Consider the following 16,616-nt stretch of genomic DNA (forward strand, 5'->3'; position numbering starts at 1 on the left):
AGAGGAGACCATAGTTAAGAATAGTTTTTCCTTTGCATTATCAAGGCAGGAAAAAAGTCTGTGATTTTAAGGTTCTCTGCTTCCAAATGATCAATCTAACAACTATGAGACTAGACATCAGAAAGACAAATATGAGAACCCAGAAGAAAGGAGAAAAGAAAAGGAAATAAAGAAAATCTTTTAGCCCTAAACACAACTAAATCATATCCCCAGTCCACCTTAGACCTCTGGTTTGTTTAAAAAAAACTTTGCACGAGAAGAGTTGATTCCTTTTTCCCCCACATATGTCTTACAGTTTTGGGTCATCTCTGGTCATTAGATAATTGTAGTGGCTTTACACAGCTAATTTTTCTATTGCCAAAGACAAAGATGTGTTGGAATTTTTGCATGGTGGAGGAGATAGTGGGAATGAAGGGAGAGCGCAAAATATGTTGCCTTTGCAAAATTGTCATCGAAAGGATAGCCAGAACATAAATGATACTGTTTTGGCTTCAAAAGGGTAAGCAGGTGTCTTCAAAGTCCCAAATGAGCTGTGTACAAGCTTGTACAAACAAGCGCAGAATCAGGCCTGTTTGTTATTCACACAAACAGAGTGTAAACCATGTGAATTCCACAGTTCCCAGGATTCAGATGGCACACAATGGTCCATAATGAGCAGCACCTGTGCTTACCTCAATTACCAGACAGTTCTCAACAGCGGCAGAAAGGGCTCACTAGAATTGTTTTTCAATAATAGATTTAGTTATGTCTTTTATAATTGGATTCAAAAGCTCAAAATTTCATTTTGCAACTTGTTCATAAAATTTGTATGGAAAAAGTCTGGCATTTATTCAAAAGAAATAGTCTATGAAGAAAAAATTGCAAAACAGCCAACCGCTGGTAACTAAGCAGCCAAATTATAGTCCAAGCACTTGGCAAATACACCGTCTTTTTATTATTTCAGTAATTGAATTTCTGTTAAAGCATGGAGCATAATTTAACATGAGGAATTTATTTATAATACAATAGTGTTTCAGTAATAAATGCATTATGATTGTCACTTTTAATGGAGTCTTATGTATTCCCTCTGAGACTGTGTGGCAGACTTCGAGACAGCCACTGCACCAGTGTTGTTTGTAGACAATTGAATTAATTGGAGACATGGTCATTAACTCGACCTGAATACCTCTGATTGCTTCTGTAAATAAGGTTAGAGAGCAAATGGCTAATCTTTGTTGTCATTATAGATTCCTCTTACATTTTCACACTGCCTTGTATATTAAGATCATTTTGCTAAGCAGCTTTTCAGACTCTCCTTATATTTATAGTATTGTCTTGTGTGGCACATAACTATAATTGTATCAGACTTATATTACATTCCCCATATCTTTATAAAGTACAATACTATAAAAGAACCTATGTTGAATCACAACTCATAAAAACCATCAGACCAATAAATGAATAAGCCACAGTGTATAAACCATCATATTAAAGGAAAGTAAAACCACACCGCAAAAGTTGATTTGGTCTCTTGCAGATCCATGTACAATTTGGAAACACAATTAACACAGGATGGCCTCCCAAAGGTGCAATCACTAAAGAAAGAGCACAGCAAGGAAAGCATTGATTAAAATATCATCATGTTTCAGTTGATGTCATGCCCTTTCTTGCCCTTCTGTAACAACATTAGTAACATGCAAATCAGAGGAGGTTAGGTTATTTCTCCTTGTTCATTCTAGAATGGAGTTAAATAAGAACTATTTCAAATACAGATATTAAAAACTTTTAAATATTTGACTTACCATGTTATTTTTGTAGCTTTATCCTGTTATAGGCATGCAAGATATTTAGAGGGGATTTGGAGAGAAAATCTTCTCCCTTTATGCCTCAAATAATTCAAAAGTGCATATACTGGAAACATCTCTCAAAATGGACTTCCCAGTCATTTTATAATTCAGACATATTATAAAGGACCATTAAAAATCTACAGAATTATGTTGAATAATGAGACATTTACAAGTAGGATACCACAAAGAAGATGAAAAAGAAGGAAGAGGAGGAGCAGAAGGAGGAGGAAGACAAGAAAGAGGAAGGAGGAAAGAAAAGTAATTCTGTGCTTTTTTTTCCCCCCTTGGCAAGATTGAAATATACTGAATATATCAAAGATATCATTTATACTAGATCTGTATAAATTATCTGTACTACTTGAAGAGTAAATCACTTCCTCATTGTTGTACCAAGCCACTGGAAGCCTATCAGTTTTCATGAGTTCCATGGCTAACTGAAAGTGTTGACATTTTCTTTGGATATTAAACAGGTCATCCCCAAAAGAGAAAAATAACTACCATTTCAATTATTTCAGACTTTTTGCCTTTATATATTCTTATTTTAACACTAATCTTTGTGTATATGATGAAAATGTTACATTTGACTCTCATACATATGAATGTACATATGTGTATGCTAGTAATCATGGCTGGAACCCAAATGTGGGTTGTTGTAAACATTGACTGGCAGCAGTATCATTTTTAATAAATGACTAATGGCCAACATGTGCTGCAGAAGTCATCATTTCTGTCCTTAGCCAGCTAATAGCAACATTATTTTTAAATTAATGTTATGCACACCATTTGAAGGATGACACTTCTCCCAATGTTTTTACTTCTTAGCCAGCCATCTCGATTAATGCTGAAATGATTTTACTTTCTTGGTATTAGCCATCTTGGATTTTAACAAACAGGTGTACACACACTTACATACACACTCATTGAAGTGCAGACTTGCACACGTACACTCATACATACATACACACACATTCATCCATTCACAAGGCACAGGTACACATACACATGCACACACATATTATCTCTTATTTAAACACCTTGAATTTAGGCATAGTTATCTGAAATGCGTATTGAAATATAATTTTAGTGAAAGGGAACATTTTGGCATATAATCTTTCTGGAAAATATCTCTCTGCCAGTGTTTTGCCCAAGTTTCTAACTGGCATAGTAGTATGGGACTCACAGAAACTGCACTGGATTTTGAGATGTTGATACCATCAGACTAGAAATTATTCTTATCTCACTAAAAGTACATGTCTCCCATGCTTTGCAAGTGAGAATATTTTGTTTGTTTGTTTGTTTTGGACATTTAAACCCCACCCCCCAAGTTGTCAAAGCTTTGTCTACACCATAATCCCTAAGATGTGCATTTGTTTGAATTTAGTTGGTAGGGACCCTGTAGCATTGTGATTTGCTGTTGACAGACTAGAAGGGCATATGATGTAACCTTCAGAATATTCAGATTTCTAGATTTCTCTAATGAAGTGGTTGGCCACAAATGTAATTTGCTTAACCCCAGAAGGTATTTTAATTCCCTGTTTTAAATCCATTTTATTCTAAATTCTGCCTTCTTTGAAATTGCTAAATTTCCTAAATTCCTTTTAATAACAAAACCAAACACCCTTACCTTATTACTACCAGCCTGTCACCATCACAGGTCCTGCCAGTTCTTAGTGAAATGCTTAAGTTTGTTTCCATTTCTTTCTATGTCAGCATTTAATAGACTCTGTGTTCATTTGTGACACAGGATTGTCATTCCTCTTGCTATTGATCTAGTTGTAAGCCATGCCATTCCACATACAGGAGTCAGTGCTGAGTAAGGCTGCCTGTACTTAGCTATCTTATCACTGGTGGCCATGTACAGACTTCCTCTTGATGTCAAAGGCAAATTGGATACAATATCAAATGAGTTCCCCTAGCATGAGGAAATTGTGGTCCTTTTTTCTTCTCCCATTTGCACTTGGCTTCCTTCAATTTAGCATTGATGAGAAGGAAGACTACTAGCTAGAAGGTAAGATTTTCAGGCAGACTAAAGATCTAGTATTTCCTATGCTGTCATTCAAAATAACAGGCTTATGAACTTCTATTTAAAATAGCTGGGCTTTTTGACTAGAGGGCTTTTGTGTAGAAGATTTAAGATGTCAGCTTTAAATATGACATTGGTAGTCTTTGGCGAAGAATGGGAGTGAATTTTTGTAGAAACTGCCTTTTTTTCTGACTGTTTATTAACAGTCTTTGTGATTTATAGTAAATGCTGGGGAGGATTTCCAGGCCCATTTATCATGAGAAGGGAACACCTTCTTGTTCTTAATGTGAGTGTGTCATAATTAGCAATGCATGTGGGCCAGGAGATTTAGTTCTGTCTTTTCTGAAAGTCCTTCAACCTCGTATTTAATCCCAAACTGATTGAATATTTTTTCTTCTTTGAGGAAATTAATTATGCCACTGGAAAAACCATCAACTAGAGAGGGAGTTGATAACAGGCACAATGTAGGCTGGGTTGGCTAATGTATCAAAATGACATGATTAGAGTAACTCACATGTTAGACAAATTGGAATAATGGAGTCATCATTCTAATTAAAAACAGGAAGGTCTGTTTACATGTAGCATTCATTTTCAGTAAGAGCCACACCATTTGTTTTTCATGTTCATGCATGTTTGTACACTCTGCGACCCATCGAAGGCTGTTGCTCCAAATACTAATTACGTTAAAAATATCCATCCAGATACTTTGCATTTTGTCAATGGAACTGAAGCTGAAGAAGGAGTTGGGCACTGTGTCATAAGGCCAGCATCCATAGAGGCAGTTGAAAGGTTACAAATCCATCATCATGCAACCTATTTGCCTGATTATTTTCATCAAATTAACTTATGCTTCAGGATGTTTCTGTGTTCCATAGACTGGCCTAAGTACTGGCTTCTGTTGATAACCAGTAACACATGGACATTTCACAGTTAAGTATTGTTCTTTACCGGGTGACTTAGTTTGTGCTTTATTACTATATATTATAAGGCCATTTGAAGTATTTTCTTATAACAAGAAAATTATATACAATTCATCATGCCAGTCACCCTGGGATATGCAAAATGACTTTACAGTCTGGTCCCTGCCATCAGGGAATGTACAATTTAGTGGTGCAGGTTAGCACAATGAAATAAAATCATCTGAGAATAATGAAGTGATAAACTATGATGTGAAACAGGGAGGTAGCTATAAGAATTAAAAAGTCATTAGCGATGACCTCATATTATTTGAATTTGAGCTTGAAAGATAAAGATTTAACCAAGCAGAAGAGAGGGGAAAAGTGTCACTGTAGATAGAGCAAACAGGATAAGCAAAGGCATGGAGGCAATGTGGGAGCAGAGAGGAGACAAAAGTTGCATTTGTGTTGTGAAAACAATCAGAAATAAAACTGACACTAAGGTAGGGTGCTGATGGAGATCTAGCTCCAAAAACCTTATAGCAAAGAGTGTACATATCTGCCAGAAAATCACTGTGAATTCTGAAATCAAGAGATCTCATGATACAACATATTGTCACAGAGGGTGAGTACAAAAGAGCAAAGCCTTTAGTTCACCAGGGAATGAGGTCAAGGCAACTAAGAAAAGAACATTGGATTTGTGGCCAGGCGCGGTAGCTCACGCCTGTAGTCCCAGCACTTTGGGAGGCCAAGGTGGGTGAATCACGAGGTCAGGAGTTTGAGACCAGCCTCGCCAACATAGTCAAACCCCGTCTCTACTAAAAATACAAAAGATTAGCCGGGCATGGTGGCACACACCTGTGGTCCCAGCTACTCAGAAGGCTGAGGCAGCAGAAGCACTTGAACCCAGGAGGCAGAGGTTGCAGTGAGCCGTGATTGTGCCACTGCACTCCAGCCCAGGCAAGAGTATGAGACTCCATCTCAGAAAAAAAAAAAGAAAGAAAGAAAGAAAGAACATTGGATTTGCAATGATGAGTCGGGAAGAGAAGGGTTGTTGCTGGCAGTTAAGAAGTAGTTTTAGTAGCCAAAAGAGTTTCAAAGCCTAATTACTAGGCCTGAAGAAGTTTCTAGTGGTGAGGAAGTGGAATCAGTAAGTGTTGACTTTGACCACATCTTTAAGACGTTTTCATGACGGAAGACAGTCAGTGACTTTTTCCTGATTAGGAATGTATGGGCTAGTCTGGGTGACCACCCAGAAGGACTGTCTGTACAGTATCCTCTTCTCTTGGCAATATGTTGTGTTGCTGCCTTGTGAGGGTTAGACACAGCAATTTTGCGAGTTACAGTTTTTGCCATTCACTTAGATTTCTAATGATCATGTTTACAATATAATTATGAAGTACGATTCATTCCGTAAGGAAACTATATGACTTTTATTTTAGAAATTGCGTATGTGACTTTGAATGGGCCGACTGCAACAAGGTTTTCTTAGCACACAGTGTTGGTCTCCTTCAGTGTTTTCAACACCAAATTCTTACAACCGGCTTCATTAGGTCACTTGAAGAAAACTTTTTGGATTAATTCTGAGTCTTATTGCTTTCTGATATGATTAGAAAGACGAGTTTTGTAGTGGGTTTTGATTGTTCTCATAGCCTCAAACTTGACAGTGTTTAGTCAATGGTCACAGTAGCCTAGTGAATAGGTAATCCTTTGATACCTGTTCCTTCTACCTTCTAGTGTTCGTGTGGCACTCACATCATGGGAGTTAACTTGCTTGAAAACTATCAAGTGCTCTGCACTTAAAAGTATTCTGATCTTACTGATCTGATGATTATGATATCCTCTTGAAGCCATAGGGTCACAGAGCAATAGGGATGTTAAGTGCCTACCCAAAGGCAGAGGATGTGTCTGTGGACAATCCTCCCTGAGATTTATAGAGAAGAATTCTTTATGGCTTTACTCCAGGGTGTATTAAGCACACTAAGCATTTTACAGAATATGTGGTTGATAAAGCCTCTGGTCTCAGAAACTTACCTTCTAAATCAAGTGTCTGTGATATATCAGGTAACAGATCAGAAATGAAGGGAAGCAGACAATACTGATAAGGAGAATGGCATTGACCAACATCACAAAAGAGATGTAGTCTAAGGAGAGATTGGAAGAGCAATGCCCACTTCCCAAATTGAGCAGCAGGTCTAAGTATACTGAGTAATAGGAAAGAAGATATAAAGCAGGCAAAAAGGCAGAGGCTTATGCTAAGCCACTGTGAAACTATCTTCAGGAAGACCTGTGCCTTGTCTAAGCATGCTTTGTACTTTCCTAGGGAATTCAGCCCACCAACTGCCTGGGTTCTCCTGACAAGCAGTTGGGCCCTATCTCTGGGCCAGTTTTTGGAACACAGTAGAGGAGATTCCTCCATGGAAGCAGTTTCTGGGTTTAAGACACCCAGTGGAAGTACATAGCCTGCTCCACCTACGATTTGTGACAGATGTGATTCTTTATGGGAAGGTCTTGACCTTGTTATAGACTCCTGGCCCTTTCTGGGTTCTTGTGAATGCAAGATGCTACTCAATCATTCATTCTCAGCTTTGCAGAGGCCAGAGCTCATGGGAGTCAGTGTTCACATCCACTTGCTTGCCTTTCTTCTCTCCTTTGCTCCCATTTTTAAAAAATGGGCTTTAAAGGCAAAAGGTACAAAATACTTGGCTTTATATGCTTCTTTTCCTGCCTGTTTGGCTGTTTGAAACAGCTCTGTCTCATGCCAGAAAAGTCAGTGTGATTTTTAAAATTATTTCCATAGAAACCAAAATATCAGTTTATTCTCCCATATGCAAATTGCAATGCTTTCAAGACATAATGGTCCATTAGCCAACATCGGCCAGTCTTACTGGGAATATGCTGACATCCTCCATAGTGTCACCTCACCATGTACCATGGTGAGGTTGAATCCAGGTGCCTTTTTTTCATTCCTTTGAAATTGCATATTGAAGTTAATCTCATAGTATCCTTAAAACTATTTTTCACCTTGATATGGTTTGGTGATGCATCTCAGTATTCTCAGCTGTAAACTGGAAGTAGTAAGAGTATCTAATTTACAGTATTGTGGTGCAGATTAAGAGAAACTGCAGGGAAAGTGCTCAGCAGCCCAGTTCCTGGCATATAATGAACACTAGCACTACCAGGATGAATTATGCCCTGGATCCCCACTATGGCCATGGATATAGCCTGCTATGACCCTGTGCTTGGGCAGTGACAAGCCACCTTTGAATGTCATTAGTGATCCATAGGACATGTTCACAGGAAAGAAACATACATTAAGTGAACTGCTGGTTTGGGCAAGTAGGCTCAGGAAAGTGGTAAACTGATATCCCAGCTTATCAGAAGGAATCTGATAGAAATTGTTCAGGAACAATTGCCTAAAGAAAGCTTAAATTTCACCAAGTCAGATTAAAAATGATAAAAGGGAGTCAACTTTCTCTGTTGCTAAAGGAGGACAGAATAATTATGAAAAAGTGAAATTCACAGTTTACCTCAAAATTGGGTTTTAGCCTTTAGTTTCAAATTTGTAACTCACCAACTTCCTTTTCTCCCAGTGGCTCCCATCTGAATAGCCCCATGTAGATATTAGCCTTGCCACGCTCTGTGTGGTCCCCTGGGAGTTATCTGCATCACCTGTGATTATACTGGAATTGCAGAACTCAGACCTTGCCCCAAGCCTACCTAATTAGAATCTGCAGGTTAATAAGATCTCCAGGTGATTCCTACGCACATTAAAGTTGGAGAAGCATGGGTTCGTGAGTTTTCTCACCTAAATTACCTCATCCAGCCCTCTTAAAAACCTATGTGATATATTATCCCCATTTTACAAGTAAGGAAACTGAGACCCTTATGTTAAGTGCCTAGCCTAAGGTCATACAATGATGAAGTATCTATCCAAGGTGACACTCAAAAGCAGATCATCTAACTTCCAACCCTATGCTCTTCCCAGTGTACTAAAACTGACTCTTTAAAACCAGTAAAGAAAATGCAGCTGTCTAGATATGTGGCAGTAGATTGAAAATGGGAGACAGGGCACAGGTAGGAAAAGAAGAGGCCAAGTGCCTGAGTCTGGTCAGTCTACAGAAAGGACAACCAAGCCCTGATTAGTTGTGAGTCAGACATGGTGCTGAAAAGCCATTGCCAAAATCACTCATAATTATCTTCTCAGAAAGGAAGTAGGGGTTGAGTAAGTTAGAAGAAATAGGAACCAAAAGCTGGTGATTGAAAAATGTAAAAAGCCAGTCACTTATAGTTATCATAAAAGTTCAAAAAAGTCTGTTTGCAGCCTCTCTGGAAGATGTAACCTCTCATTGCACCATTGATGTGGCATTAATCTACTAGCATCGTTTTACTCAGAGATCTGCTTCACAGCACGTCATTTAGCCATCTAGGTTCCCTTCCCAGGGTGGGCTTATATGTTTGGACTTCTCTGAAGGGAAACTAAATTTTACAAACAAAAGAAAATCTGTTCAGGTGTAAGAGGGTGCACTTAGAATTTTAATTATTTGGCTCTTGTGTTAGTTTCCTATTGCTGCCGTAACAAATTACCTCAAACTTAGTGATTTAAAGCAATACACATTTGTCATCCTAGAGTTCTGGAGGTCAGAAGTCAGATGTGGGTCTCACATGGTTAAAATCAAGGTGTCAGCATGGCTGCATTCCTTTATGAAGGCTCTAAGGAACAAACTGTTTCCTACTCATGTGAGTTATTGGCAGAATTCAATTCCTTATGGTTATAGGACAGAACTCTCCACTGTCTTGCTGGCTGTTAACTGAGGGCCAGTTCCAGCTTCTAGAGGCTGCCACATTCCTTGACTTTTGGCCTCCTTTGTCCATCTTCAAAAGCCAGCATAGCAGGTCAAGTTTTTCTCACATGGCATCACTCTGGCCTCCTCTTCTGCCTCCCTCTTTCACTGGTAAGGATCCCTGTGATTACATTGGGCCCACTTGGATAATCCAGCATAATCTCCCCATCTCAAGATCCTTAATATTCACATGTGCGAAATCTCCTTGGCTATATAAGGTAACATATTCACAAGTTCTATGGATCAGGATATGGACATCTTTGGGTCAGTCATTACTCCATCAACCACAGATCACTTCAGTCATTCAGGGCTTTAGCAATATCATGTATAGTAACTTGTCTGAGAAAATGAATAGGAATGAATAGGTGTGGACCTCCTTATTACTCTTTGCAAATAAATTGAGGAGGCTCTATTTCAAACATCAGGATGAGATAACAGGACCAACATCTTAATGTATACAAGTTAGGCAAAGATAATCTTTTTCTGAAGTTACATCAGGATGTGGCCCAGATCACAACTGGACCATAGTCGACTGTCTGCTCATCAATAGCATCAGAGAATTAGCAGAAAATATATTTGATTATTACTTGCTTGTGATGATATTGGGATATGAATTATTTTATTTTCAAATTGTGCTCAGGGGGCATCCCAAGGAGGTGGGGAAGCTGCTGGGGACATAGGCTCCCTCCACTCTCCACATCCCTTGTTTCTTGTTTCCACCACAGCAATTCTGCTTTTATCGGTTTTATATATTGTTCTTCTGTGTACACTTTCTATTGCTTTCTATTTCTGCATACACTATTTGTTGCAGAAATGGGCTAAGTGGATTTTCAGGGGGCAGGAGAGATGAGGGAAAGATTTCAAAACTGCTGACACAGACAAAATGGATTCTTCCCACTCTCTGGCTAGAATAGGTTCAGGGTTCAGAGCATCTGCCTCTGCTGGCCTAATGTGATGAGGCAGGCATAGTGCTCCAGTTCTGGAACCCAGAATTCAGAGACAAAAATGAGGGAGGAAGGGAGATAAGATCAGCTGCAGATGTTGATTCCTTTGCCTGAAGTTCATCTCATTACAGCTTATGATGAAATCAAATATGAAACCGTTCTAAATTATCTAGTAGACAGACATTTGATCCCAGTAAAACCGGAACACAGTCAAGTTGATGAAATTCATACAAGTCATAACTGAAGAGGAGAGTTTCATGTAGGACTCTCCCATTAAGCATCTCATGCTCCATGTCTTTGGCAAGTTCTGGGCCTTGTGAAATGCGTTGCCAAGATCAATACCCTGTGGACTTGCTTATAGAATCCTCCCATGTACATTTCCTGTACATAGTCTGGATGTCCACACAGCTTGATGGAGCAGAATGACCAATTCATCATCTCTGTTTATCTGCAGAGAAAGGGATTTACAGTTAAATTAGAATTAGACTCAAACAGCACTGGTTCTGGTGTTTGGCTTTCTGGAGGCTGTTAATCTGAATTAGTAAAAAGTCTGACTTATAAAATAGCCTTACAGAAGTGCAGTTTTAATCCTGTAAGGTTTACAAAATAGCCCTGTGACTGATAAAGTATCGTAGAGAGCAGGACATTCCTAGACTTGCCTCAAGGAGCAGATTGGATTACACAAATGTCTCTTCACACGTTTTCTCATGAAGTCCATAAACAGCCTCACTTAAAATCCCCAATACACGTTAGGTTCATAAGGATTATAATCTTTGAGTTGGAAGACACCTTAAATTTTGTGGGTAGTGGGGCCAGTGGTGCAAGTGGTAAAGGAATTTACCAATACAGTTATAGGTAAAGAAAGGAATATTTATTAAAGTATGAAAATGTGTTGCAAGGTTGCAACATCAGAGAAGGGGTTGTCTACAAAGAGGCAAGGGCTGGAGGGAAGTTGTATAGGGTTGTGCTGGAGGGGGCTATGTACAGAAGAGGTCATTTTGCCCAAGAAGCAGGGTCATTGTGCCTGTGGAATGAGGTCATTGTTTGGGATTAGCCATCTCTCAGAACAACTGTTCATTGTTCTTCCCCACCTGGGCCCTCCCACACCTGGGGCCCCTTCCTCATTGTTGCTTACTTATCAGGACTCCATATTAAAGATCATCCAACCCCACTTCAGACCCACAATAAGGATTCTTCTCCCACATTCTTTATAGCCGCTGGCTATCTGCTCACCTAAAGTGCAGGGTTCACTGGCATGCAAGGTAGTGCATTCTTTCTGTGGTCAGCTGTAAGTTTTTAAAAGTATTTCCTGATGTTGAAGTAAAATCTTCCTGACTAGATCTCCAACTCATTGGTTTTGTATTTACCATGGAAGTTCAGAACAAGACCACTCTTTCCCTGCTGCCAGGGCAGACCTGCACATTGTTTGAAAATTTTCAGTATGTGTGCCCCTCCTCCCATCCCCAACCCAGAGTCTTCTTCAGGCAGAATAGTCCGTTTCTTCAATGTGGCCTTTGGCCTCATCATCTTTTCTGCATCTATTCATTAATTATGGTGCTACACATTAATCCCTTTATTGCAGAAGAGTCTGGGTGGTGTAAGCATAGAAAGACTATCACATATAGAGTCTAGCATGCCCGGACTATCTCTTAAAGCCCATCTTTTTCCCCTGGCACTCTCAAGCTTTCCACCAGGGCCAACCCTGTCTGGAGAAGGCATCTTAAACGCCTCCCCAGCGTCTCTCCTACTGGCCTACTCTTTGATCACCTTCCCCAGCTTTGGATTCCCCTGCTAGGGTCACTGACTTGCTAAGCCATCTTCTCTGCCCCCAGTCTGGCCTATGACCATGAAGACCTAACAAATGGGTTTGGAATTAAAATGAAGCTTAGTTTCTACTTAGTAAAGATGGCTCACTCTGATGAATGAGATAGCAAAATCTGATCTTTGAAAAGGTTGAGCAGTTGACTTTGAAGTCATTACAAATGTGGGTCCTTTGAGAAGTTTTATTACATTGTAGTGAAGTTACTGAGTACACTTTTAATATTTACAGACTATAGAGTGGATGGTTTAATATAGCAAATGTTAATTATTTTTAGTATCAGACATTATGTTTGTTGTAACCACTAGCATTCTTTTAAAAGCAGTTTATTGAAATATGAAAGTAAATGATGTGTGAAAATAACATTAATACAGTCTTAGTGAATGAAGAATATATAAACTGTGCATTAGTTTTTCATCTCCTAGGCAGAATCAAGTATTACATGGGCTAGCTTTACTCATAGCCACTTTAATATACATCTGGAAAATAAATTAGTAACGTATGAAAATAAATGTAGCAGAAGTGGAAATTTAACTAGCTGAACAGCTAACAGATTTCAGTGAAGAACTGAAAGTGACATATTATGATGCTTTGCCAACTTGAAAGTTCCATGGTATATTCCAGACAAGAATGTGGCCTTAGGCCAACTATTCAGATATTGATGTTTGTCCTGCTTTTAAAGACAATGTTTCAGTTTTGTACTCACTTTTTGTCCCTGGGAGCAGTCCCAACTGGGCGCAAGGTAGGCCCACAGGAAATAAGGCCCAGACTCAGATGTAGAGCTTACATTCCTTAGCAGACTGGCTGCATCTACAGTCTCCAGCAAGCCCATGAGCAGAAGATGGAGAGTAGAGGCACTGGAAAGGTGCTGGTGAGAGCAATCTTGCCTCCATTTAAGCAACCGTTATTCCTTTCCACAAATGCTAGTTCTCCATTTCCAACTGTGCAACTTCCCAGAGAAAGCAATTTCTTTTCACTAACACACTGAAGTCCTTCACCCCTAGTTTGAGTTCTCATGGTGTCCTCCCTGAATTAAAGTCCACCCTCCTTCTTATCCCCACATCTGTATGTCTAAGTATAAAAAGCTGGTGTACTTCATCTTTTTCTTCCTATACTAATTTCCTCTAAGTGTTCATTGGCAAAATTGACTGTGCATGGGGTCCCACCTAAGAACGCAGAAACAGATTTTGCTATAAAAATTCTTAGGATACATAATTTCAGGTCTCATTTCATTGGGTCTCAGTCAAGTTTGCCCTTATGTTTAAAACAGTTTTAATTTCATGTATTTATTTATATCTCCTTATAAGTATTGTCAAATTTTCATATATGGTTTCTATTCACATCCATAATTTCTTACAATTCTGAAATTCAACAAGTTCTGAGAACCAATATTTTTTTCTAACCTCGAGACAAACTCATTTGATGATAAAACCTGACCTAAACTTCTGTAAAGATATTTATTTAAAACATTTATGTATTCCTCTTACTGTGAATGTTAGTGCAGCAATAGTAACAAGTTTTATTAAGGGGTGCTTATCCAGATCCCACTGAGAATATTATATATGGTATATTCAGCATATTACTTTTTAAAATTAGAAACATCTGAATGCTAAAATACATCTGTTCTCAGAAGGGCTTTAGATAAGAAAGATACAACACACACACACACGCACACACACACACATTTTTCTACTAAATCCATGAAACTTTGATTTAGCTGAGGAATAAGTTGATTTTGGTAGATAAATCATCTGTACTTCATGTGTATCACCTTAATGTGTTTGGTTTTGAGAAAGTAATCCCAGGGATTTTTTGTTTCCTACAGAAGTTGCTAAAAAAATATCTAGTAAGTGGAACTCTATCCAGAAATATTCCAAAATCAACCTAGAGTCTATTTTAGCTTAGTAATAGCAGGATGACCAGCTTCTTATTAAAATAAATGAGTGCATAAATGTGAAATGATACTAGGAAACAGCCTTTTCACTTGAGAATCATAAATGTGGATACAAATTAGATTTTATCCCTCAATCCACCACCCAGTATTCTCAGTGTTGCAGATGCTCTGTGTTATATTTAAAACTTCACTTGGGAGGAATTGAGGCCAAGTTAGCCTAATCTCTGGATTAGTCTCACTTAGATTTCTGTTCTCTCAATCTTTATTTAGTAACTAAAGACAAAAACAATTGATTAGATTTAAAGATAACTTTGCATAAATAGGGTATCATTACTGACCCTAAAGAGAGATCTACAAAGGAATACAGGGAAGTAAGAGCCCTGTTATATAGGTCTCCTCCCTTTCCCCCCACTGCTGGGGAAGACACACAGTTCTCAGGAGATACAGTAGTCTCCTTATTTCTTGTACTTTCCCTAATCTCTTGATGTACTTGACAGAGGAATGTACTTGTAATTCGCATTTACTTAGCAGATAGCAGTTTAAAATGAGCTTTCACTATATGAAAGAAAATGTCTACCTGGGAGATTAAAGGGCCAGTCTTTAAGGACACATGGCACAGGAAGTGGAAAGGCTCTCTGCACTGAGTAGTGACTGATGAGGAGCCCATGCTGGCTTTGAAGGGATCCTGTTCCTTCCCAAGCAGCAACTCAGTATGGCTCCAGCTCAGCGAGAGAGTTGTAATGTTGAAGAAGAGGCTGTAGTGAGGGCATGGGGTGGGGGCATGAACTCGTTTGGGTTCAGACAATGTATAAAGGTCTGTGCTCCTTGAGTTGGGGGCTGGGGAATCCTTGCGGATCGTCTTTGTCACATTTAAACATGGGGCCACAGGACCAGGTGATCTCCAGGACCAGACTGGGCTCTCTTGACTGAGCTGCTGCTTCAGATTTGGGGAATACGAGGGAGAGAGCAAGTCAAGTTGCCGCTGCGTGCAAGGGGCTGTGAAGGCCCAGTAGATGACAAACAGACAAACAGGCCCTGAGCACCCCCTTCCCCATGAGCTAAACTGATCTCCAAAGAGGGGTTAGGCTGAAGAGACAGAGGGAGATTAGAACCTTCCCCCAAATTTAGAGACCCATTTCTGAGAGAAAGGAAAATTCAGTCCAAAGTGACAATGAGAAAAAGAAAGGTGATGGCATACCCCAGTGTGCCCAGATGCAGCTGAGGCTTGTTTGTTATACGACACAGAGAGCAAACGATTGGTAAGGAGGAGTATTAATTATCAATAAAGGCAGAGTAGCAAATGGTGTCACTTTCCAAATGCTTTGCTTGGTCAGCTTTACAAACTTAAAATCAGTCATTACAGCTGATTGGTCTCTTATGATCACACCTCCTTGTAAGAGTTACAAGGAGGCTATAAAACTTATGGTGGAGGAGGCCTAGGAATGTGTTGTCACATTCCCTTATTCATACACCCAACAGACAGAAATTGAGGACCAACTCTAGTCACTTTGGGGCTGAGCACCAGGCCCTCAGCAATGAATACGCTCAGCACAACTAGTGTCCTTTGAGGCAGCTGGGGGGCCAGAGTGCTAGGTGCTAGTCTTGGATCTCCAACTAGCTGGGAGGCAGAGACCAGCTCCACCCTCTTTCTGAACCTTAGTTTCCTCTAATTAAAATGATAATTGAACTCACTCCTTCTTGGTAATAGAACTATATACCATATGTTTCGCTAAGATCAGAGCCTCTTGATGAACCTGTGGGGTATTGAACAAGGGGCAACAAAAAATGAAAATTATCTTAGCTGAAAAAAAAGGGACAGTTCAACATCTAAGGCACTACATCTATATCTGCATCCAGAAGGCATGCAAACTTGGCTTAAGGTTTTTATGTTGAGTGAGGGTGGCAAGGTTTTCTGGAAGACAAGGCAGTGTGATGGAAAGCCAAGGAACTTGGATACACATAGGCCTGGTTCTCTTCAAACTTTTCAACTTGGGCCAGTCACTGGACCTCCTAAGCCTCACATTTCCTATCTGTAAAATGGGGATGGTAAACCCCACTCTGCCTGTATTTCATGGATCATAGGCCCTTCTGCTGAACTGGGCTGTTTTCCATCTGATTTGAGAGTAAATGAGGCAATGAATTATGTTGTTTTTCTTTCAGCCCACCCTTGGCCACTCCCCAGCCCCCACCTGCAGTGCAAACCAGTGGGGGTTCTGGCAGCTCCAGCGAATCGGAGAGCAGCTCTGAATCAGATTCAGACACTGAAAGTAGCACCACTGACAGCGAATCTAATGAAGCACCTCGTGTGGCCACTCCAGAGGTGAGTGAAGGTGCCAGGGCCCTAACCATGATCTGCCTGTCCCGGAGGCA

At 39.7% G+C, this 16,616-nt stretch overlaps 1 protein-coding gene across 1 annotated transcript in view; it reads left to right on the forward strand.

Moving 5' to 3' along the window:
• AFF2 (ALF transcription elongation factor 2) overlaps positions 1-16,616 on the forward strand; it is a 402,781-nt gene that overhangs the window by 342,691 nt on the left and 43,474 nt on the right. The window contains exon 10 of the mRNA XM_017882824.1: positions 16,407-16,566. Within this exon, the coding sequence (XP_017738313.1) occupies positions 16,407-16,566 (160 nt within the window). The remainder of the gene's footprint in view (positions 1-16,406; positions 16,567-16,616) is intronic.

Source organism: Rhinopithecus bieti, unplaced genomic scaffold, assembly GCF_001698545.2.
Source record: "Rhinopithecus bieti isolate Rb0 unplaced genomic scaffold, ASM169854v2 scaffold_13744, whole genome shotgun sequence".
Classification (NCBI taxonomy): domain Eukaryota; kingdom Metazoa; phylum Chordata; class Mammalia; order Primates; family Cercopithecidae; genus Rhinopithecus; species Rhinopithecus bieti.